Here is a 26067-nt window from a genome sequence, read left to right on the forward strand (position 1 = left end):
TTGAAAAGTGGCTAGCTCTATTTTCACCAAAAACCTATCATGCGCTTTTGACATCCCCTTCATTCTGGACACACTTTCTCTAATGTGATCCCCCCATAGCATTGAATACGGTGGAGGTATTTTTCCTCGTGATTTCTTGAGTTTCCAGCTATGTTACACCGTTTCTGTGATGATGATAATAATATAATAGTGCTATTATTGAATCTGTGTCTAATATAAGCAGACTTCTCAACGTTTGTCAAGTGTGAATCATTTCGGAATAAAGAGCACATTAACAAATTTCGATGAACAGTTAGTTAGTTAGTTAGTTAGTTAATTAATTTATTTATCTATTTATTTATTCAGGGCTTTAAATAAACTTAACTGTAGCCTACTAGTAAAGGCAATCCCTGCCACACTGACTATCAGTAATGTCACTGCCCCTTTTGACAGCTGGTCTTCCCTTGCCTTTTCAGCGTTTTATTTTTGGAAAACCTACATTATTAACACAAGTTATATCCAAAAAGTAGTTACTCTTTGGGGCAATTTGTGAAATAAGAAGGTTCTTTGGAGGCTGCTGGTTTCATTATTGGAATGTGGCGCATACGGGAGTGTACAATCTATCGCCCTACTTTGCCACATAGAATATGGCGGCGCCGTCGATGTAAGTTATCATGTTCCTTACGGCATAGATATATCTCTATGGCGACACCACGAAGACGAGTCGGGGAGAAAGGTGGAGAAGGGTGGGGATTTCATAGGTGTACTTCACGCTGCTACCGCTGGGTGGCACAAGGCTAAAATATATAAGGTTGAAGAATGCAACTAAAATCTGAATCGAGAGGTATTTTGACAGTTTACGCAGATAAGAGTAATTTTCTTATACACAAATTTGCACTGATTACAGTTATTAACAGCCCCCTCCGACCAACCAGGTAAGAATTACTTTTTAAATTGCCAAATTACACTACATCTCTCCAGCAGATTTATTAAAGATAAGATTAGATGAATCTGCTCAAGGCAACTTGGATCTGAGCATAGGATTTTTGGAGATCCACACGTCTGAACATACTTCTCATGCATAAACAAGTTGTTGCCAAAGAACCTCTTGTGCTTCAGGTGAGATAAAACAGACCTAGGCCAGCTTGTGCTCTTGCCAACAGTGGAGCAGGAGAGGGGTGGGAGGGTGGCTCATGATAAAAACTCCACCGTGCTGCCTCCTGAACACCCAGAATGCGAACAGGGGAGAACATGGATACACAGAGCCCAACGCCAAAAGTCATTCCTGACGTGTGATGTCAAACAGATGTGAGTTTGCTGGGGGGGAGGCGACCTTCAGCGAACCCCCACGGCACCTGAGTGTCATGCGGTAGAAAGATTGCAGTTCGACCCTGTGATAGGATTAAGGAATATTCAAAAGGAACCACAGGGAAGAGATTCGCAAGACTGGACCCTCCCACCATTGTGTCTAATTGTCCCATAAGTGGATAACAGACAACACCTTTTTCAGAACCCCCCCGACTTTGGTTGACCTTCGACTTTAAGTCATTACCGCATCCCTTTGCCGGATCCACTGCACAGTGAGAGTGAGAAGAAGCAGCCGCTGCAAAGCCTCAAGTTTTGGACACCCCTCCTCTCTGCTGCTTCTTCTGCTACACCCCCTTGCCCCCCTACCTCCCATCTTTCAGCTCACCCCCCAACAGAGCAGAAAGCGTGAAAAATCTCACTAATGGGTTTATTTGCTGTCAGATCTGAGCCCATGTGTCATTCCCTCGGAGCATTCTGCTCGAAACATTTCATAGTTGAGTAAGCCTGCACCAAGTGGCCGAAGTGGGGTGAGGGGGGTGGGGGGCTCGGCTGCAGTAGTCAGTGTGACTGTCTCTTGGACTTTCTGCATTCTTTTTGGCTCCTTCTCATCATTCAGGACACCGGGGGCTGGTGAGCATCCTTCCTCAAGAGTATTCCGTCTCCATCAGGAACCTGGTGAAATCTTTTGGAGATGTGGTGTGGGACTGCTCCCCTGATTGTGGCGCTTTGCATATGTTGGACTTACTGCATCTCGGATGGAGTAGAAGCTAGAAAGGAGAGGAAAAAGCAGAAGGAGACACCACTGCAACACACAGAGACCTTCAACGTGACTTTGTCCAACAGCGAAGAAGAGTCTGGAATTCCCAAGGTAGTGACTGAAACACTTGAAAACAATTATAATTGTACCTTATTACGGTCGCTTTTTAACAACAAGGTAATGATAAGTGACGTGAACAGGTTTATCACCACTTTGTAGTCCCAGAGCGGAAAAGCGGAACGGTTGCAGGGGACAGGTGTGACCTCTCGGGTCAAACCTCAGCAGGCCGCATCGAAATGTGTGAAATTCTTAATGGATGACTTCCACGGGTATGCCAGGAATGTGCACTGCTAACGGCTGATCAGAGCATCAATTAGTGTGAAGTCTAGTGTGAATGTCCTCCAACTACTCTGGGGAAAAATAAGGGGGTTTAATGTCAGACAGGAGTCACATGCTTCTTCCGAAACTAGATGTAAAACAACAATGACGTGTTTTTGTTTATTATTATTATTATTATTATTTATTATTATTTCTTGATCACTTGCCGTCATTTCGTCCTTCAAGCTCAGCCAAAATCAGATTGTGTCGAAACATTTTGCAAAAATCTTGCCAGTTCAGCGGTGCCTACTGGCTGCAGGTGATTCTGACTGGCGCAGGTTCAACATTAGCTGACGTGTGCATGGAGATGGCCCAAAAACATTCCGCCGATGCCCTGAAAACTGCTAGTGTTCCACCGCGATACAAAAGCTTTTGGCGTGACTGGTGTCCCGGAAGGCACAATAAATAGTGCATTTGATTCAGTGCTTAGCATCCCGGTGCAGCCGGGTGACCGACAACAGGTTGGACTCACTTATCAGTCGGGATTTCCCAGAGGGTAAATTATACTTTGTCTTGGGACTTCAGCGTAGATGCTCAGCTGCTGGTGCCACTCATCCACATTCATGGCACGTTCACCAATCTCAAAGTGCTTTACCAGATGGTACGTCTTGCTTGTGGTGCATTGTGAACTTATCTTGCTTGCTTTAAGTTGACATCTCGGTGTCTTTGACGGTCAGTCCACAAGCCCTAATGACCATGCCCACGCCATTGTGATTGAGGTGATGCCCTCCTAAAATGAGTTTTGAGAGAATGCAGAATGATGTCGAAGACTTTTATAATAATTTTGTGATGGCAGGAACAAAAGTCACAAAATCCCATCACAATGTTAAAAAAACAGAGGGATAAAATCTATAACTTCAAAGTAGAGCTTTGCCTCTGACTTCATAGGCAATTAAACACACACGCAGAGGAAGCACAAAATATTGCACAAAGATGTTTTGTTTAACATTGAAGAAGATTCCATCGGGAAGTTCTACAAGCAGATGCTTCTCTGGATGGAGATGCAGCCAAGGAAGTGGAAGGCCAGTGCTGATGAAGTAGAGTATGTGGTAGATTGAATGCTATCAACGTGCTCATTGCAACTGTTGGAACCCCACAGCGAGAACTTAAATCCATCAGTTCACAGGACGAGTAGTGTGAATCATCGATTTCTGGAGACCATCCCTCAGTGTCACATAGTGCCAAATTGTCACCGCAAAGCCTTGTGATGATCAGCTTGCTGCTGATGATCAGCTTGCTGCTGATCATTATGTTAGTCAAAGGATCCGTGAACAAAAACGTCAGAAAGTTGCTGCAGTTAGACTACATGCAGCTGATAATTGTTCGTTTGTCAGATAAAGTTCTCAAGGAGGTCAACCTGGAGTCTGTGGCTGCTATGGACATGGTCACTTACAGTAGTGTGTGCTGAAATACACACCAAAAGTGACTATTGACTATTTTTATGTCATTTTATGTGCCTCTGGTTAAAATAAAATATTTTTTCTTAGGATAATTTAAATATAAAAAATAAATCAATAAATAAATACTAAAAGAAATCCTCAAATTTGTTTTTTTTTCTTCTTTTCTTTACGGAGCAATTTAAAAAAAAAATCCAAGACTTAATTTGAGGAACAAATTGCACATTTTGCAGAGCAGTTTCCCCCCCCCATGTTTATCCCAGGGAGCTGAAGCAACTGAAGAACAATTGTTTTTCTTTCTTTCTTTTTTTAATAGAATCAACAGCTTTTATTTCTTAAATTCACAGTGTGTATCACAGCAATCTGTATTTTCCTGTCTTTAAAATAGTTTTTTTTTTTTTTAAGTGAAAAGAAAAAGAAATAATTCCAAAAACAAAGATAAGATCTGCTGTAATGTCATTTTGAGAACATTTACTGTGCAGACCTCAAAAGTCAAAATCAAAACTCGGGACTTTTATTGTGAAAACTAGCAATAACTTTACTGACTTCTAACCTTATAAGCAACACATTCTAGCTAACCTACACTGGAACATAAGTTAATTCATACCTGGTTCAGGAGAGAATAATCTTCCCTCCAGAGTCCATACACTTATTTATATGCCTGTTATTTTTCTGTTCAAAATTGGATGTTCTCCGGTTTAACAATGTTCCAGGCAGACGTCTGTGAAAAGTTTATTCGATCACTCAAGCACTTAATTTTAGTGTTAAATGTGCTAGCTGTGTCCACCTTAGGTTAGCTTAGCAATTAGCATGACTTCGCCGTCTTTTTTTGGTCATCCTTTTATGAGAATGATACCTGTTAGAAATATTCACCACCACGGAATTGAAGATTACTGAGAGAGAGAGACTCTGCAATGTGTTTAGGCGCCCTAGTAGCCAGTCAAAGCTCGCTGCTAGCTAGCTGTTGCAGCTTAAGTAACACAGAGCCCGGTGAACTTTTTTGGGACCTTCTTCGCAGTTAATTCTGTTTTGCTATTCAATATGTTTTGCCGAGGCCAAAAAGGAAAAAAATCCTTTCCAGCACCTGTGGGAGTTGTATGCCTTGCTCAAGGGCACCCAAACAATGAATGTGGGGGTGCTTGTTTATTGGTTTATTACTGGCGATGAATATTTGTGATGGTTTTCCACCAGGCAAGTTGTTCGCTTTCAGCCCACCCATTATGTTGGCATACTGTCCTATATACTAGCTTTCTTTCCCTTCGCCCCTACCTTTGGAATCTTAGTCCCGTGGAAACATGCAGTGAGTTCTCCTTTGTATCTATAAAACACCATGTAGGTGGTTGTGGTCCGCTGCTGTTTATTTGGCTTGGACCGCCCTGTAAAAGCAGAACCAATGAAGAATGACCTTGTGTCAACTCTTAAGTCTGAGGAAGATTATAGCCCGCTCGGATTCCAATCCTCTGTCCCATCCCACAGGGTGCGGGGGTGTCTCGTTTTCAAAAAAATGCCTTCCCAACGCTCACCTACCCTACTCGAGGTTCACCATAGTAGGCCCTGTGTCATGATGTAATTCCTGTGAACATTAGGTGGGCGGATATTTTGAGAACCGTGGCAGTGTTCTTCCCAGTCAATTGATTCTGTCATTCAAAGACTCGGTCTGACTCCGCTGTGTCTGGGACATCCAATCGGGGGGCGGTGCGGCCCTGGAAAGTGGGACAACCTACTGTGTAAGGTCCTCACAGAATCCGTTAGAATGGATCCTGAAAGAGAACACCTTGGTAAGGATTAGCTCCCCTTCAAATCTTCCCTTCTCTCTCCCCACTAACATTGTTTTCATTTCCCACAATCAGAGCAGATTTTACATAATCTTAAGAATTTTTTTACACACCATTTTTATGTCTCCAAGTAGAAGGTTTGAAAACAACACTGACGTTGAAATGCTGAAAACAAGCTGTGTTAAGTGTTCTACCCTTGCACAAGTATTTCCCAACCACCAGGGTTGGGAGGGTTACTTTTAAAATGTATTCCGTTACAGTTACAAGTTACCTGCTAAAAAATGTAGTTAGTAACGTAATCCAAGTACCATAATATTAAAGCAATGTAACTTGATTACTTTGGATTACGTCAATACCGAGTATGCTCATGAAGACAAAATAAAAATAAATATCACCACAATATACTGTATATTCCATACAATGTGCCCTTGCTATTTGCGGGTTATAGGGACCCGGGCAGCCTAAAAATAGCAACGATCCTCGTGTAATTAAAAAGCATGTAGGCTATAGATTGGTTGGTTGGTTGATTGATTGATTGATGTCCATATGCTGTTTTCGAACTGTCCCTGAAACCATAGATAGATAGATAGATAGATAGATAGATAGCTAGCTAGCTAGCTAGATAGATAGATAGATAAATAGATAGATAGATAGATAGATAGATAGATAGATAGATAGATAGATAGATAGATAGATAGATAGATAGATAGATAGATAGATAGATAGATAGATAGATAGATAGATAGACAGATAGATAGATGGATAGTCATCCAATGAAGATGACGATGTGTGACATCAACTGCAAAATTAACTTTTATCCCAGTCACAAGTTTAGACGTGTATATGTTGTGCATGATGTTTAAATAGTGAATTGGTGGGAGGAAGATTTGTTTGGAAGGTGTAACTCACACTATGGTTGTAGGCTAGCGGGCTAGCTAGCAAGAAGCTACAGCGCGTAGCATACCGCTGGACTCTCAGCTCAAACTTTTGCTGCGAGTAAGTTCCAATGAATACCGGTCGTCATTTCCTCCTCCCGTTCGTGAAGCTTTTTCAAACTGCCCGCGTGTGGAGGACACAACTAGTCAGTTAGTTTGTCCCCACCTCCCCGACATGTAGCAACAGTCCCACACGCGCGGGCGTGCACGCTCGCTCTCTCTCTCTCTCTCTCTCTCTCTCTCTCTCTCTCTCTCTCTCTCTCTCTCTCGCTCTCTCTCATCGTAGAAATTGTAATCTCTCGAAGTAATCCACATTTTTAAATGTACCTGTAATCTGATAAGGGAATTTTTTTGTAATCTGATTACGTAACGGCGGTACATGTACTCCGTTACTCCCCAAGCCTGCTAACCACAACAATAGCAGACCACAGCATTGTTGAACATAAGGTACATTTGTCACATTTCAAACCCACTCATGAAGTCTGATGAAGTCGACTCAAAATAACCGGGAGGACATGCCGTTTGTGTGCATTCGTGACATATTTCTTTACAAAGTGACATTGTGGTTTTCCTCTCTTTTGTAACTTGTGCACAAATATTGTTGTGACAACTCTACCGGAGGTCTGTGAAACTTTACCAATTTAAAAAATATATATATTATAATTAATTAATTAATTACCACAATTTATCAATATTTTTTTACTAGATGGTGTTGTCATGTAAACAGCCTCCTAAAGATGCCAGAAGAGTGTTTTTGCCATACTGTCCATTCTGATGAGTGATGACAACCAAAACTTCCAGCTTGACCTAAACAACAAAAAGCTCGTCATTACTTCTCTAGCCGCACTTCTGCGTTCAGAGGCAAAATTGTGCCCTGTAACCACTCAGACTGCTTATTTAGTAAGTTTATCACTCAACACATGGCATGGAGAACAACATTTCTGGTAGAGGTGTCCTGGCGTGAAATGTGTGTTGTCAAACGAGCCAAACGTTTACACTCCACATTTACATTTTTCCCCCCTCATGCCAACTGGAAACACTTTTTCAGGATGACCAATGCTGCGTGTGGGCTGCTTGCTGTGGGCAAACCATGGATCATTTTCCATTCGAAAGTACTGTCATCACAATAGTGAGATGTGGACTCTTTATTATACAGTACATTTCAACGAAATGTAATGCTGCCCGACCCTTTTCCTTGTCCCAATTTCAAACCCTTTAGGAGAATGTAAGCCTCATTGCTCTCCAAACAAAAGATGAGAGCAATCTGTCATTGTTGAGCGCTCCAAGGAATCCGCAATGGCTGTAATTGGGGGAGTCAAGTCAAACATCACACCCGGCGTGTTGATAAATGGCTGCATTTAGCCAAAGGTGAGACTTTTGTTTCCTTTTGGTGATGTCTGGGTGACATTTTGGATCAACCTCTAACACCTCTCTGACGGTGACACGTCTGGTGACACTGCAGTGTTACTGCTTCGAATTTGATTCTGCTTACTTAACGTATCATTCTTCTCTTAAGGTCCCTTTTGACACTGCTTGGAATGAAAAGCAGCCCATGTGCTAACTGAACTGAATTCTGATAAGATATGCTGATGTTGATCCGTATTGAAGTTATGTACGACTTTTAGAGGTGTATTTTCCCTAAAAATATGGGTGGAATTTCAAATTGTACTGTACTTGATTTCGTTTGGACAGAAACAATGGCCACAAACATTCACAACAGGCAATCTTCACCAGATAATTTGACTCATGTCAGCAAATTGGATGCACTCAGGTTAGCAGGATGCTCTTATCGTGCACCGCCTCGGGATCCCTTCCTCTCAGGTTGTGATGGGTGCACTGTGATCCCCATCCAGCCATGCATGGATGACTGCACAGGGAGCAGCACAGGCATGGAAAATAACGAGAGGATTATAAGGCTCTTCATCATCCTGTCTATCCAGCCTTAAGCCTGCCTGTGCAACACTTTTTTTTTTTTTATCAGCAACAAAACACAGCTCTCTGCCCCTGTTTGCTAACTTGTGCTTGAGCACTTGTAAAGTTGAGCAAAATGTATTGAAAATACAGGCAAAGCTTGAGATGGACAACCTAGAGTACTCACTGTGTAAATTTTTGAAGCCCTCAGACATATTTTTTCATTTATTAATACATATGAAGTCAACCTTTTGCCCCCAAAGTAGACAAACCAACCATATTACAGGTACTTATAAGGATTATTCACATACAACCAATCATTTTTTTGTGGCAGAATGTAGTTCAAGGCTAATTTGGAATGAACAGGAACATAAACAATAAGCTTGCTGGCCATTTTGTAGGGTCCATGACGTCTGATCTCAAAGTTGCATTCCATTTTTAGCAAAATTATTGCTATAAATAATAATAATATAAATTATAATAATAAATATATATATATATATATATATATATATATATATATATATATATTTTTTTTTTTTTTACTGTTATTACGGTACCAAAACTTGTTCTGGTCCATTTCCAGACTGGTGTTTCTGTGGCATGGCCTGGAGCACCACGGAGCATCGTAAATGCTGTCGAGCAGATTTAAAGCCTCTCATCTACAGGCAGACGACTTGACACGCTCTCTCAGTTGGGGCTGTTGACTGACGAGGCCACTTCCAAGCACTCGTGCATCGGTAGCGATCAAAGATGGGGCCCCGGTGTTCTTTGTCAGCTGTCAGACTGGAACCAGGGCCCCGCTCCATCCCCACTTGAAAACATCAGTGCAGTTAGAACTGCATAAAATGAATCTTTGCCCCTCTTACCACTCTTCAGGACTTGCATGTTACAAGAACAAGGAAGTTGCCAATCAAAATTCTCTTAATTCGTGGGCAGTATTTTATTTTGAAATGGCTTGGTCAGAATTAAATCAAAAAGCCCAAAATGGGTCACAATACTGCCTAGTTGTTTTAAAACTCATCTTGCCTTGGCTACCTCCTTTCCCAACTCCTGCCCCTGGTCAACACAACAGAACACTGCACACCGAAACCACCTGACATTCTGACAGCCTCTGCCCCCTTTCCATAGAAGCAGCCAATTGAATTGTACTTTCAATGTGGCACATTATGATAATTTAAATTTAAATTTAATTTGTTATTTCTGTGGGTTCTATTTTTGTAAACAGCGCACGTGTGCTCAGGCATGAACACTGATTTTTGTGCAGGTGCAAGCCTGCTTAAGCATGTTTGGGAATTTGGCAGGTGGACCAAGGACATTTTTTTTTTACTAGGCCCCGGCTCACGTGAGAATTTACTGGACTAAACTTTAGAGCAGATGAATGCAGGTCTAAGTTGTGGCACAGGTGGTGTAACTCGAACTTTGATTTGATCGAAGTGCAGGCAAGACCAATTCTGAGCTCTGTCGATGTGGTTGGTTGATGTGTCACACGGACGTACAATCAGGGGTGGAAGGCGGTCTCCAAGTGTCTACTACAGAGCAACCGGCGTCAGTTCATGCTTCCGCCATGTAGACCGTGCGCCTCTCCTATGCTGAATGAGAGGAGCCGGGCAGCAAACTGGCTGTGTTCACTCGCACAATGGCGAAAACCCACGTTTCTAACTACGCATGTCTACCAAACGGAAGAAAATTCCACCCATGCGGACAGTTACACATTTGCGCTTTGCGCTAGACTTGCGTAGGGCACCAAAATAGGGCCCTATGACTTCACCAATTCCTGATGTACTTTGAGCCACAGTTGCCATTGTCGCCATGTAACAAAACTAAACAAAACAAAACACACCAAAAGCTTGTCATCTCGTTTTCATCCAAACCATCTTTTGAATATCCTATGTTTACATATATGTGGGTTTCTCACGTGCAGCATGCCAGTACTGTCGTTATTGTGGACATTATGCATGTTGTGCAGACAAATGGAAACAACACAGTTTTTATTTGTTTTGATTTCAAATGTATTTTAACAGGCTGTAAGACCCTTGTTAAATGTAACTTTCTTTGAAGTTGATCAAACCATCAGAACATTCCATTGTGTTGAAACAGTTCACAACAACTGAACAAGTGCGTCATTCGTTATGAGGATTAAATTATTTATACAATAATTACTGTGATTTTTAGCTCGTAAATTAAGGTCATAATTACCTTGGCTGTTGGCATTCATTCTTGAGTACAGAAAATCCTTGAGGGGTAAAATTTTAATAGTTTGATTGATTGTGTGAGTGTTCTAAGAGGATAACAAGCTCCGTGTACGGGTGAGTACCTGTTAATGATATGCTGTCTTTATTATGTAGGCAAAGCCAGTGCTATAATGATTCACATGTCTGCTGTGTTACATAAACACATGACTGATGTGAAGCTTTGACTTACTTTGGAATTAGTGGCTTTTGTCTCCCCTAAAATACCAGCTTTAGGGTTAAAATACTATTATACACTACCCTCAACTAATAATTCATTATTCAATAATTCATAATTCAATAAAAAGGTAAACATTTAAGACAATGAAAACATTGTTTCACTTAGGAAATATTACTTGAAATAAAAAGATTTCTTCAATCGAAATAGAAATGATTTGTTCCAGGATCTAAGTCAAAATCATTCAAGTAAAATACAAATAACAACAGTGGCTAAGAAACTGCAAGTGACATTTGACATACTTGTATAAAAATAATGTAACCAACGTTAACCACAACTTAGCTAACCGAACCTTTAATTTTCCGCAAAATGTAAAAACAAAGGCTAATAGTAACATTGTGCTGTTGAGTTATTGCTTTAATTTCACAGTTCACAGAACTCCATGCTTGTTGGGTTCTTGCCAGAGCATTCTGGGTTAAGGCCTTAATTGACAAACTCTCCAACGCAGTCATCGTAGAACATTTGCAATATTTGCTCTTAAAACTCATTAATGTTGTTGTTATGACCCTTAAAGGTGCATTGTGCTGTTTAAAAAGGTCATATTAAAGCTTTTTTTTTTTTTTTTTTTTTTTTTTACATCATGCATGCTCCACCAATGCCCAGATGAGTACGAAGAGCCCTGACTGTTTTACTCTAACTGCATCTATCAGCTTTTACCTTCCCTTTACAGTAGAGTGTGCGGACCCTCAAACTCCACAGTTTATTTGGGGAGGGAAGGGGTGGAGTTTTCTTACCTCATTTAAAGTCATGTCTTCGTTTGTCAACTGTGACTGTCGCTTTAACAACGTGGCCATACTCGCACGTGCACCATGAACGAGCCTGACGCAGATGCCGCAGTTACGCTTTCGGCCAGAGGTGGCAGTCGCCAGTAAAAAGTGACAAACTGCACAAAGATCCTTTAATAATAACAACCTAGAGCCTTTACCATGATGGCTGCTTGGCTAGAGAAATACTGTTTACTGACTTCCTGCACTCTGGTTGTTAATGTTTGGTTGCCAAGCTAACCAGTGATGATAGCATAATGATCCAAAAGTGTCAAATCTCTTGCTTATTAAGAACAAAAGAGAAATCCATTGCCTAGTTTTACAGTTTTCAACCTATTTTTGTAGCACGGCGCACGGGTGCATGCTTGAGACATTTGCAGACCGCGCTGCGCCTTGCTGGGCATTCCGGCAGACCGAGGAGATTTTCTATTACATGCCTGACAATTTGGTGACAGAAGTAGACAAGACTTTAGACCAGGTGACCAGGTCTAAGTTGTGGCGCAGGTGCTGTACCGTGATTTTGGTGGATTTGAGCCAGGCACATGCAGATTCCGCATGCTTTATTAAATGCAGGGGTGGGGGTGGGTTTCGGGTTGTCACACACACATGCAATCAGGTTGGAAAGCTGTCTCTAACTGCACACTTCGCAGCAGCCAATTTACAACATCATCCACAAGTAGGCCTAGAGATCTTCTTGCAGTTCCTTATTAACATTTGCATGTGCCCATTTCCTGCATGGACTCTACGTAGTGCGTCGGTTATGCTTTTGCAGCGTAGACTGTGCCCCAATCCTGTGCTGAATTTATAGCGAATGAGGTGAGCTGGAAATCAACTCTGCTGTGTCCAGTCCCACAACGGCGCAAACACGGATTTCTCACTGTGCATGTAAATAGAAATGACCCCCATGAAAAGAAAACTCCACCAATGCGCGGGGTTAGACTGCAGACTAGACTTGTGCTGGACATGAAAATAGTGCCCATTATGTTAACAGACACTGCTGGCTACTACACACACACACACACACACACACACACACACACACACACGCACACACACACACACACACACACACACACACACACACACCTTCAACTTCAACACTGATCAAACTGTACTTATTCTTAAAAACCCTCAGTGGAAAATTACCACAAGGCTGTGTTTTATGGAAACTGTATTGGGGGCCGGAAAAGTTGTCTCATAAGTTGTCATTAAAATAAAAAACACACACAAAAGAAGGTCTCATTTTCATTGCTGTTGTGTGTTTCCCAGCCTCAAAAGCACAACAAAAACAGAAGAAAATCCAACATTTGAACTTGTTTATTTAGTCTGCTGTCAGACAGAAGAGAAACTCCAAATATGTGAGGGGGGAAAAGTGTTTTGATTCCAGCACGTTGAGAAGACAAACAAGAAGCCACTTTTTTTTTATTGCAGTGGAACAAGAGGCAGGTCTTGTACAGTGAAAAAAAAAATGTTGTGTTGGTTTTGCAGATAAGTGATCTGCGTCTTGCTGCCAAACCTAAACAAATTCCATTTCAGACGACTCACCTTTCGTGGCTCGTCTTTATCTCCTCATCTATCTCGACTGCAAGCCTTTGACGTTTGGTGAAAGGCTGCTTAAGATTGATGCAATTGGAATTCACTCAGGCTCTGGTTTGACATAAATCAAATTGTACGGTGCAAAGCATGAAAAAGTTGGGTCCAGATATCTTGGAATATTTCATGCCTGGCTAATGGAGGCCATGCAGTAACTTATCATAAGTGAGTTGTTTCAGATAAGTAGACACATTGAAAGTTAGACTAACAAAATTAAATCTTATGGAGCCTGGGTATATAGTACACACAATTGCAATGTGTTGTTATGTTATTATTATAAACAAGTGTAGACAGTCCACCAAACTTACATGCATTGCAGAGTCTGTTTTTCTTTAACCATCTTGCTCAAGGAACATTCCACATGTTAAGAAATCATTCACTGTGTTTATATTTGTCTGAGGCTGTTTGGGAAAATTTGATTTGACATGGCGCCCTAATAAAATACAGTATCTGGAAGGACAAAATTAGCAATACAGTAATTGATTGTTTTGGAAAGAGCCCTTGCCTAACTTAAAATGGTAAATCCAAAACCTGCATTTAGTTTTCCCAATGAATTCAATTGTGCAAGAGACACAGAAGGACTTCTAATTGAGTCTTTAAAATTACAATTATCTTTAAATTACTTCTTAAATTGAACTATGAATGTACAACATTGACTAATTTATAACATTATATTGACAACATATTTATATAGTATTGCAAAATATGTATGTACACATAAATGTTTGGAATACTTCCTATTCCTGATATAATAGCCTTGCACTTTTATTAACTGCAGAGAGTATCAGGTACCTATTATGGATAAGGTGTTTGTTAGAAAGGTAATTGTTACCCCACAAGTAAATTATGATTAAAAAAAAAAATTAAAATTTAGCTTCACAAACGCCATTTCAACTCTGTGTTGACCCATGGAGTGGTATGGCATCAGATAATTACAACCAGATATTTTTGCCCGAGGTGAAAAAAGGGTGGCATCTGTTTGAGGTGAGGTGTTTATTTAGTGTGGATGATTCATTGGGTGATTCATTGGGGTGGAGGTCGCTGTTTTAGGAAATGCAGTATAGCTAAGGTGATGTAAATAACTTTATTTTACACTCAAAATCAGTAGGGGGCATCATTTTTGCAAGATTCGGGTGTCCACTACATATTTAGTTCAAAAGGAAAACCCAACTTATGTGGTATTCGTTGACTAACTTAATGTTACACCCAAAACACAATAAAAAATATATATTTTTAATAATAATAAAACAATATTTTGTATTGTATTGTGTACAACACAGCTCATTAAAAAAAACTAAGATATTATAATGAAAATCAAGAGTGCTTTTCTACATTGCTATGAATAAATTATTCTAAGAAATGAGATCTATTTTCCCCATGAATTTTACCATGTTTACAACTAATTGGCTCCGTCAAAATATTATACAGACTGCACACATTAGAAGTGCAAGGTCTAGCTTTTTTTAAATTATTTTTTTTATTGTTGTTTACTGTGTTTTGGAAAATATTTTTTTCAAATATAAAACCACACAGCTTTCACAGATGCTTCAAGCAGATGCTGTATGCTCACTACATTTAATTTAGAGCGGTTCCCCTTCTTTGCAAACCCGAGGTAATTTGACCTTCTGGTTGCAGGTTTCTGACAACCAGAGAGTGGATCCATTGGGTTCATGGATGGACTTTGTCAAACGGCCGGTTGGCAACTTCCCACCAAAATGTCGCAAACGGAAAAGACCTCTGGTAAGAAGATGGCAGTGTTCTGTTGTGGTGGTAGTTGAGGACCCAAGTGCAGGGAAGCAGAGTGAGGAGGCAAAGGAATGAAGTCTAAAAATGTTGAATTAAATCAAAACGGGGAGGTGAACCAGGAACAGGCGGCAAACACGAAAACAACAAAGTCCATAATCCAAAATAAAACAAAACTAAACAAGAGGGTGGCAAGGCGAGGGGTAACAACTGTAGCTGTCATGTCATGTGTGACATATCAAACACATTTACGTATTGCAAAATGATGTCACATTGACAGCTACAACAACAAGATGTGACAACTGTGTACATCAGACAATGGACCGACAAGGATTGACAGCAAACAGGAGGCTCATGCTGCATTCAAGGATGGTCGGAAGTCGGATATATCAGAGTGTTGGTATTTCCCAGGTTCCACCTGAAAGTGTTCAAGGCGAAAGTAAACAACCAAAATGGCAGATCGTGATAAATTGTTTTTTATTTTGGTCCTCAAAACTCATTTTGACCTCCAGCAAACTTGCCTTCTCGCAATTTTGCTTCATTTATTGTTTTGATCTTATTTCATAAGCATTTCATACAGTTTAGTAGTTCACCGTATAATTTCATGCAGGGAGATAGCGGAATTCTGTCGCATATGTTGTGTTACGTGAAGTCATGTAAAATATTAATGAATGAAGAAAGCTATTTAGTTTTATACTCGAGTAAATTGTGTCACATTGAAGTCTTTCGGTGAAGTCGGGGTACTCCCCACCCACCCAAATTCGCAAGTGGGATTTCCGAGTTCAAGGGGGCGTTCCCGTACAAACTTCCTGGTTTGAAGTCAGAAAACTCTGACTTCCGACCATCTTCGAATGCAGCATAAATACACAAACATTGACTGACATAACGAGACACACCTGGGCAAGACACAAGTGGCTGAGTGCATTGATTGGTTGACACATGAGGGCAGGCAAACACAAGTGGACATGACAATTCTTGATGAGACAAGGGAGACACACAAGGAAAACAGAACAAAACACATCATGACTAACTAAAGAGACTAAAGGACAAAATCAAACCTATCCCAAGTCATGACAGGCAGAGAATGTCGAAAAAGAATCCAAAACTGCCTCCTTTCTATAAAGTTCTGTTCGCTAATGTCTTCTCTTGCTACATGGCGGAATAAGATTAACCTGAAAGACGAATTTACAATCTATACCATACCATGCCATGTTTTTTGGCATCTTTTTATTGGTACCAAGGGAAATAGTAAGCTACCCAAAAGGCTAGACACCGTGTAGTGAGTCGATTTCTGTACACGGAATAGTAACTTCTAGAATGTGAAGAAGACAAATAGGCTACCAGAGGATGTCTTTGTCTTATAATAAAGAGCTGCCTGTCAAGAAAAAAATGCCCTCCATTGTTACGGCGTGACCCGCCTACAGCCCTGAGACATATGGGCATTTGCTTTTCCAAAATGTGACTTCTAATGTTAGTTTCTGTCCTTCCCTAGCCAGGCCCACCTGGTCCTCCAGGTCCTCCGGGCCCACAAGGACCACCTGGCACTCCTGGAGCTGAGGTGACCCAGGAAGTTCTTCTCCAAGAGTTCAAAGAGATGATAAAAGGTAGATGCACGTAGGTTGTCCAGCCAGTAAAGGGCACATAACCTGCAGTGTTACGTTCATGTTAACTGATGATCTTGTGTTTCTAACAGAGGCTACAGAGAGACGTGCCGTTGCTGTGGATCGCCAAACCACTTCCAGCCAGCTTCCCGTAGCTCTCCTCACGCTGCAGGAGGGCATGACCTCCTACCGGCGGATAGAGGAGGCTTTCCATTGCAAACTTAAGGGACCCGTTGTGGTTGACAAGAAGACTTTGGTGGAGCTCCAGAATTTCCAAACGGTACGTTCACAACCACCGTCTGCTCACTGCATGTGACTCAAGCCTTTTCCTGTGAAAATGTGGACATAATCTGAAGATTTGTCCTTATCCTTCTTAAAGAGGTTGCAAACTGTTTTCCTGACCCATTTGCTTCTCAGCGATAAGCCAGTAGTAGGAAGATATTCGTGTTTGGTAGTCATTGTTTAGTTTGTGTGAGGCGTCATCCCCTCAGTGGTAACTGGCACTGGTAAAGCCGGCAGTTCCACCCAAAGACCAACCAGTCAAAAATATCAGCTCAATTCCACACATCACTCTCTGGACGGCACACAAAAGGCACTCTGTCTGCGACTTGGAATACACTTTGGAGAGGACAGAAATAGACACTGTAAGAAACAGCTTGCTGTAGTGGAAGAAGCCTGTTGACGAGGCTAGCATAGCAGATCCTTTATAGACGAAGGTAGACAGGCCGGGGGCTAGCCGCGTGGAGTTGTGACATGCTCGGATAATTGAAAAACTCAAAGTGCCACAACCAAAACCTTTGAGTCTGTTTCAATCAAATACCAGTTTGTTTTCCTCTGCTTTGTTGGTGATCGACCAACCAGGTGCTGACCATATCAACACTTCCACACAATATCTGAAGACAATCAGTTGTGGTCTGAAGCCAACTGATAAATGAACCAATCATGATTTAGGTTATCCTAAACATCATAATGGTAGCGTAATGACATGCAGGGCTGGACTGGTCATCTGGCATGCAGGGCAGTTGTCCGGTGGGCCGGCCTCTGAGACCGATAAAGTTCTTTTTAATTATTATTTTCCTACATTTACCACAAGAGACTGGCCCATAATTTAGAAGAACAAGTCCATTAATCAATTTTGAATATAGATAGCAAACTGAAACATCAATAAACATAAATGGTAGAACTACATGTTATGTAAGAGTCGGGCTGGCCTAAGTCAGAATGCCAGGGCCGATTTTTTTGTTGTTTTTTTGTGCCGGTCCAGCCTTGATGACATGTAGCCTGTAATCAGATGAGACTGATGAGCTAGTGAAAATGGAATACGACTTTGGTTTAGTGCAAATCTGAATCCCAGTCGCAAAGATATTATACGGTATATATATATTTTTTTTTTTCAGCAAAGAGTAAATTCTCTTATGTTTTTCCGGGAACTTTGACATTTTAGGCGCAAAGCTTGCTCACAAATAGTACAATTGCCTCCTTCTTCTGTCACATTAGTTGTCCTCAAAGCACTATTTATTTCTAAAATGCAACTTCTACCTTACAATATTTTCAGCCACCAGCCAAGGGAGCCTTCTTGAGAGGCTCGGGCATGGATCAGTCTACTGGCAGATTCGCCGCCCCCATCACAGGGATCTACCAGTTCTCTGCCAATGTCCACATTGGTAAATCAAAATGCACAACCCACTTAAGACATTTATAGTTAGTGGCTACTCGTGCTGCTTCATAATTATAATATTCAACCTCATTGCAAAATGCATGCATTGGAATAATTGCTGATATTTGATAGTTGATAATTTTTTTGGACAATAATGTGTTCTATGCAGTCCCACTAGTCTAAATATGGCATTCTGGTTAATATTGCGTTAGTGGACTATGAGTTAAGCAGTAAAATCCATCCGTTTTTATCCATTTCAGGGGGCGGCCATTTTGTCACTTGCTGTCAACTGAAGATAACATCAATGTTGCTCAGGTCTCAGGTAACAACCAATCACAGCGCAGCTTCGGAAAAGAGATGAGCTGTGATTGACATGAGGCCTGCGCAACATTGATGTCATCTTCAGACGACAGCAAGTGGCAAAATGGCCGCCCCCTCAGATGGATAAAAACGGATGGATTTTGCTTCATAACTCATATTCCACTAATGTAATATTAATTAGAATGTCATGTTTAGACTAGTGAGGTCACATATAACATATTATTGTCAGGAAATGTTTAAGGTTGACTTCCATTTTAATGCCAATATTCCCATATACAAATAAGAATTTGTTTTTTTAAAGTCTTTGCTGGGTTTTTGGGAATTGAATTGAACTTTTTAGACACTCAGGTTAATGCAATTAGTTGTGAAAATGACACCAGAAAACTGAAAAAAAAGACCATGTTAATGGATAATAATAATGTACAACCTAACAACTAAACATGAAAATGGCATTTTTCTCTTTAGAGTCCTCTCCTCTATGTGTAATTGACTTTTAAGCCACCATGGTAAACATGCATGTTTTAAGCTACAAAGACAAGAGCAGAAGCTAATGCTAAATTAAAAAAAAATGTTTGCCTGGGTCCTGGTCAACTCTCCCACACACATCGGAGGTCTGTCTCCAAATGTATGTAGGTTTCCTTGGTGGTCCACATATAGCCTAAATTAATATAGATCGCTAAGTTGGTAATGGTTATCTGAAGTCACCAATGCAATGCCAATAATGCTATTTTGCACATTTCAAGCCACCATAGTATCCAAATGACTTTATAATGTGCTACAGTTTCTACTGTAAACACAGGAGTATTGCTTTAGATGTAACAGCAAATGTGGACTTTTTATTTCAGATCACAGTGAGGTTAAGAGAAGCAAGACCCAACTAAAGGCCAGGGACAATATCCGTGTATTAATCTGCATCGAGTCACTTTGCCACAGATACACGTAAGTATTACACATTATGGATATTACAGTGCATCCTCTAAGGCCAAACACAATCCGATCCGGGATTCTGGTCAGTTTCATTGGCCCTATTTTTGTGCTCAGCACTAGTCTAGTACAGAGTGCATTCTAACTGTGCACATGGGTGGAGTTTTCTTTTTTTTTTTGCTGGACTAGCACAGATGCGACATTTGCGACATTGTGGGAGGGAACATGGCCAACTCCCATCCAATTGGAGAGAGTCCCCTTATCAATTCATTTAAATTCAGTGCAAAGAGAGATGTTTTTCCAGAGACATTTCCATTTTATTAATGTTCTCAAGAAAGAGAAAGAATCTTTGAACAAGAAGCTTTGTTATTGTTATATCATTCATTGATTGTTCCATACCTGACCTATTGCATTGAAGTGTGAAGTTGTGCAGCCAAAACCTACACTGAATCCATCTTTCTTTTACAGAATTGTGCTATTCGTGTTGTTTGCGGTTGTGGATACAGAGACCACGCTAATCCATTATTTATACAACTAAAAACTGTCAAATTTTAATGAATTGATGGAGTTTAACCGCCTTAAAATATTGTATAAAGCCCATCATGACATTTTACCAGTTAATATACAAACCAAATTTATAAAAAGGGAAAGTGAGTGCAGACATTTTTTCCTAACCTAAACATAGAACAAAACAAAAAGAACGACGTATTTCAACGACTTAAGGTGTCAGTCTGTGGATTCATTTGGATTGTAAAATAAAATATTCTCAGTCTATTTGTATATATTTTTTTAAAGCGTCTAGACCGCTCGCTGTCATTCATTTTGTGTTTTTTTCTTCCTTTTTTTGTGTTGATCAGAGGTAGACAAAACAAGTTTGACTTCTTTCTGTCCCTTTCATTTCTTTTACTTCACTTTGAATTTCAATATTGCTTTATATTGTCTTTTTTTCTTTTACAAATGAATGAAATGAATTGAATTGAATTATTCTGTCAGGTCATACAGTTCTCTCATATATGACAAAAAAAGTGTTGCTGTTTTTAATTGCAAACCCCCCCATTTATCCACTGATAAAACGAGGACATAAAAACAATAACACATGCCTAACGTATGCCACACACATCTCTATAAGGATGTAAAACTATGTGATTTCTTATCACTTAACCTGTGGCTATTCTTATTTTCTTCTGATGTTCTCTACGCTTCATTTGGAATAAGTCACACAACAAGAACTAACCACAAAATATGTGCAAGTGTAATCCTTTGATGTTCACTGACCTGAACTCTCGCATGAAGTCATGCATAGTTGTGAATCAAACTCCAAAGTTTACTGTGACCAGAAAATATTTGTCAAATCGCTGAATTGTACAATTTCAGGGGCATTCCCTTGCATTCTACCAACACTTGACATTTTAAACATGTGGCTCCCGCATCACCTCAATGAGATGTTTTTATGATTATAAGGAAGCCAATAAATCTGACATGCTTGACATTCTCCATTTTCCCATCAGTTTACTTTGTAACAGTGTCATTTTACCGCTTGCAAGCACTGCAGTTGAATTCAGGTCAGAACCGTCACATTCTTTCAATTTGTACGAAACCAGTTTGGCATTTCCTGTGTAAAAGCGCAGGAAGCGTCTTTAATTCAAAGTTCTTGTTCGTGGTGCTCACTTGACAGTACAGTGACACTGGGACGTTTCCATGCTTGGATGTGTGGGGATATAACACCCTCATCAACACTCCAGGTCGACAGGTAGAAAAAGAGAACAGTTTAGAATTAATCCATTCTATTTTCTACAGTATAGCACTTGACCTCATTAGGGTCAGGGTTGTTATCCCAGTTAAGGTGCTGGGTAGAGCCTGGACTAATCACAATGCACATATAGAAAAACAATCATTAACACTCACATTTCCACCGATGAACCATTTCAAGTCTTCAGCTGGAAATGCAGACAAACAGAATGAGATTTAAGCAAGGACAAACATTGTCTGTAAATATTCATATTCATTGTGGTCATTGAATTCTCAGGGCAATAAATCAACCACAACTGGGCTCTTCTGGTTGTCTTAGATCTTTTGCCTCTTATCAAACATAGGGTGACCAGACATCCCAAAATTAAAACTTAAATTAATTAAAAAAATATATATATTTTCTGACATGTTATGTTTTTGCTTGGTCCCGGCAGCTAATGGAAGCTGGCAATGTCGTTTACCTCGGACCGGTCCAGTATTGTAACATTGAAGGTATACCGCCAGAAAAGCTCATCTTGCGTTGGGTCTGACTTGAGAGCGCAGTATTAGGCTAGTAGGACTACATTTGCCATGATTCTTAGACACAGATGTACGATGAAGTTCTAATTTCGGTATGATGAAAACATGCCATGCCTTATTTTCCTTTTTAATTTGTTTATCATATAAATTGCTATAACAACTGTGTGATTGACATGGCCTAAATCAATGGCGTGCTGACATGACAAAAAAACAAAAAAACAAAGTGCTTAAAAGTGAGACAAAACAATGGTCCTGGCGAAATCCATCGGGACTTTTAAAGCTTAAACGGCAACTGTCCCGGAAAACTGGAGACTGTCCCGGTAAATCAGGGATGCCTGGTCACACTAACCAAACACCTACACGTAAACTATTTTCCTTGTGGCCACTAGTTTGTGTAAAAAGAGGCAGGTCTCAACCAAGAATGGTATCATTCTTTTCTGATGCAAAAGGATAGTTGTTGCAATAGAGAGAGCCCACTGCCCGCCATTGGCGTTCCTTTGGGTAGAATCCTCCTTGTTAATATTCCATTCAGTTGCAACAATGGTTGTGGAGGCCACAAGTGGCTGTGTTTGTTTGTTCTGATTTGTCAGAGTCTAAATTATGAAATCTCTTGAGAAGGGATGAAAGGACAGCATTATGTGTGGGAGACAGGTGCTATCTTAACTCGTAAGCCCCGCTGTTTAGAGATAGTTTCTCAACCTTGACGTAGATGGCCTCCCTCATTCTTCTTTCAAACCATCTGTTTTCTCTGTCTCAAATGTGTACATTTATATACACACACACAAGTGCTTTTCCTCTTTGAGGTGCAGGTAGTCTGAGCAGGCACATGTTACGGCAATTCAAAAGAACCGCAAAAAGGGAATAACGATTACCAGCTCCAATGTTAAATATTTTGGTTTTGTAAAATAATGAATGACTATATATTGAAAAATACTTTCAAATTTCAATTCTCTGTTTCCATTAGATTTTAGATGTCCCAACTTAAGTGGAATTGGGGTTGATATAAAGAGTGCTTAGCTTTACTTTTCCCAGCCAACACTCCAGACACTCTTGCAACACATCTTTCCTCGACCGCCATCATAAAAATGCAGAGAAAGTGAAATTAGTTTTTTTTTTTTTCATGTGAAGACAAACGTGATTGTTTTGCTATTAAAATGTTGTATTTTCCACTTAACATAAACCAGTGCTTCCCACTCAGCAGGTGTTGTTGGCTTGGTAATACGGGAATATGTTCACTCCATACAACATTATACAAACCTAAGTAAAAATAAATAAATTAATTAATGCAAAACATTCTAAGGAAAGTTTCCAATGTCTATGCAACAATACAGTAGTTATCAAAATGATATTTTATGTCTTGCAGCTCATTGGAGATGATTGTTGGCTTGGAAAGTAACAGCCGGATCTTTACTGTGAGTGTTCAGGGACTCCTGGAGCTCCAGGTGAGTCTTTTTAATAGACTTCTACTTCATTCGGTGATTTCTTTTGGTCAAATATGAACACAGGAAGGATGGGTATTTGATTACATTGTCAACTGTAATTGTTCGTATTGAAATATTATTGTTAATGGGATGTAAAAATATCTCTTATTGTAAACTTCTGTTTTGCTGCCAGTGTCGCATTAAACAGACAAAAGTAGCTCATGGAAGTTGTGGATGCAGCTCACCGTCTGCGTTTTTAACATTTGACCTACTTTTTCAAACCGCTGGTCCACGTAAAAACAAGAACAACAACATAGCAAGTGCAGCATGTTGTGTGAGCGGTGACGGTCCATCAGCACCACCCTCTGGGCCACATTAGCTCTTGGTGACAAAAACAGTTTTTCAGGTGAGCTGTCCAAAGTTTTAGACATAACGTTACACAGGAAGGGAACCCGGGATGAGTTAAATGAAGTCCAACATGGCTTTTTTTGTTGTTTTTTTCTCCCAGTTTTTCTATGGTAAAAGCCATCAGAGCTACTGAACCTAAACACAAAAACGTTAATTTACCTGGCGGCCTTTTACACCTGTTGCCAACAACATGCATAACATTTGGCCATTTGCTGATTTTGATTATAAGCGAGGGAAAATACTAAAATGTGTATACCCCACTTTACACAACTAACTAGTAGAAACTGAATCAATCGCACCTCCGCTGTAGTCAGCATGTTTTTTTTCGTTTTTTTTTTCATTCTTAATGATCAATTAATCGACAACTAAAACTTTGCTGAGAAAATGAACTCTTGCAGCCGTTTGGGTGACCCACATTCAATCATAACATTCAAGGGTAAACAAAAGCTGACTTGCCAAACACGTCTTCAGTTTAGCATGCATGCACCTGCTTGTCATCTGAGAGCAGCAGTTTCCATCCTCCAACACACCTGATTCAAACGATTAGGATCATTGTCAGCCTTCTTCAGAGCTTGCTGAGGAGCTGATCATCCGAATCGGGTCTATTGGAGGAGGGAAACATCTCAAATCTGCAGGATTCTGACCTTCGAGGAGCAGGATTGTGGATGATAAACCCTTCTTCTGATTAGAATTTTTTTTTCTGACAGCTTATCAGACCACAAAAAAAGGCATAACACTACATGGAGGCGGGTTAGTTGTGAGAGCTGGGACTGCACCGCTGTGGGAGTGGTCACTGCCAACTGCCATCATGGGCAATCGAAGCGACTCGTTTCATTCCCTTTGAAAATGGTGCGCTAGTCGTGCATTAGACTCATGCGGAATATGGTGGTAGCACATCTGCACCCTGAAATGGTGTACATGCAAAATGAACATTATGCAAAGGTTAAGCACGTTATATATAATGTGTTTAAAGAATGTGTGTGTTTATTTAAAAAAAAATAATAATAAATCCATATCAAGGATTCTCACTTATAGTGAGTGGGTGGGTCTGGGACACATGATAAATGGGAGTTGACTGTATGGACTGATGCATTACATAATTTGTTGCCCTCTTGCAGGCGGGCCAGTACACCTCCATCTTTGTGGACAATGCCGCCGGGGCCTCCGTTACGATACAGAACGGCTCGGACTTCATGGGAGTTCTCCTCGGCGTGTAACGTCACATGGCGACGGTCTGGTGTCATTTTCCTCCAATGAACCGCTCACGAGCGCCACCGCAAGACTGCACAGCGACGTTCCAAGCAAGTCTGAGATGACTTTTGACTTGATGCCGTTTGCTAAGGTGTAGGTTGAAGGGGCGGAGCTTAAGTGAGTTGTGTTTTCTCTATTCCACTGCCCTCTTTTTTGGACAAACTTGTGCTGCTTCACCAGTAAAATGACCTGAACATGCAACATGTCATTGTCATGCTTGTAAGTCTTTTTACTCCACATGGAACAAATATCAAGTAGTGTCTCTGTGTATATAAGAGTCATACCGTGTCTTCCGATCATTTTCTCAACAATTTACTCCCATATTTTATTGATATTAATTGTGAGCGATAAAGACATGGTGAAAAAAAAAACACAGCACTGAATTGTGTTTTAAGGATGTACTTGTCATGGTTTTGTATGTCCCAGTAATGTTTATTTGATTATTGATTTGAGTCATCATATGCTGTATATCAACAACTGTCCCATTATATTCCTGCTATATATTTGTAATTTATCATAACAGCATAAAATTGTTTAGGATTGTACTTTATAGTATTTATGTTTGAGAAAATGTATCTACCTTGTGTTATTTGACTGTTAGATTCCTGCAGCAATAAAATTGTAACTTTTTACTCTATTGTAGCCTACATGCAGGGTTGGGAGGGTTACTTTTAAAATGTAATCCATTACAGTTACAAGTTACCTGCTAAAAAAAGTAGTTAGTAACGTAATCCAAGTTCCATAATATTAAAGTAATGTAACTGAATTACTTTTGGATTACTCCAATATTGAGTATGCTCATGAAGACAAAATAAAAATAAATATCACTACAATATATATTCTATACAATGTGCCCCTGCTATTTGCGGGTGATAGGGACCCGGGCAGCCTAAAAATAGCAACAATCCTAGTGTAATTAAAAAGCATGTAGGCGATTGATTGATTGATTGATTGAAGGCCATATGATGTTTTTCGAACTGTCACTGAAAGCAAACACACCTCACAGTTAGATGGATGGATGGATGGATAGATGCAGTCATCCAATGAGGATGACGATGTGTGACATCAACTGCAAAATGAACTTTTATCCCAGTCACAAGTTTAGCCGTGTATATGTATAAATAGTAAAGTGGTGGGAGGAAGATTAGTTTGGAAGGTGTAACTCACATTATGGTTGTAGGCTAGTGGGCTAGCTAGCAAGAAGCTA

At 40.3% G+C, this 26067-nt stretch overlaps 1 protein-coding gene across 3 annotated transcripts; it reads left to right on the forward strand.

Annotated features, from left to right (window-relative positions):
• The first annotated feature begins 1227 nt into the window (after positions 1-1227).
• c1qtnf12 (C1q and TNF related 12) lies at positions 1228-25492 on the forward strand. 3 transcript variants are annotated; one of them, XM_077574644.1, is made up of 8 exons: positions 1228-2155; positions 14902-15006; positions 16502-16613; positions 16703-16890; positions 18166-18274; positions 19434-19527; positions 23144-23222; positions 24728-25492. In XM_077574644.1, the coding sequence occupies exons 1-8, from the start codon at positions 1979-1981 to the stop codon at positions 24824-24826; spliced, it is 963 nt and encodes a 320-aa protein (XP_077430770.1). In that variant the 5' UTR covers positions 1228-1978; the 3' UTR covers positions 24827-25492. The 3 variants fall into 3 exon arrangements, with proteins under 3 accessions (XP_077430770.1, XP_077430780.1, XP_077430791.1); XM_077574654.1 differs by lacking the exon at positions 14902-15006; XM_077574665.1 differs by lacking the exons at positions 1228-2155; positions 14902-15006 and adding an exon at positions 15938-16257 and having other exon boundaries at positions 16506-16613.
• The last annotated feature ends 575 nt before the right edge of the window (positions 25493-26067 follow it).

Source organism: Vanacampus margaritifer, chromosome 1 (genome assembly GCF_051991255.1).
Source record: "Vanacampus margaritifer isolate UIUO_Vmar chromosome 1, RoL_Vmar_1.0, whole genome shotgun sequence".
NCBI lineage: Eukaryota > Metazoa > Chordata > Actinopteri > Syngnathiformes > Syngnathidae > Vanacampus > Vanacampus margaritifer.

Coding starts and splice junctions, on each gene's coding strand:
- c1qtnf12 (XM_077574644.1), top strand. CDS start 1,979: ATGTGGTGTGGGACTGCTCCCCTGATTGTGGCGCTTTGCATATGTTGG. Junction 15,007..16,501: donor GCAAACGGAAAAGACCTCTG/GTAAGAAGATGG, acceptor GTCCTTCCCTAG/CCAGGCCCACCTGGTCCTCC. Junction 16,891..18,165: donor AGCTCCAGAATTTCCAAACG/GTACGTTCACAA, acceptor CAATATTTTCAG/CCACCAGCCAAGGGAGCCTT.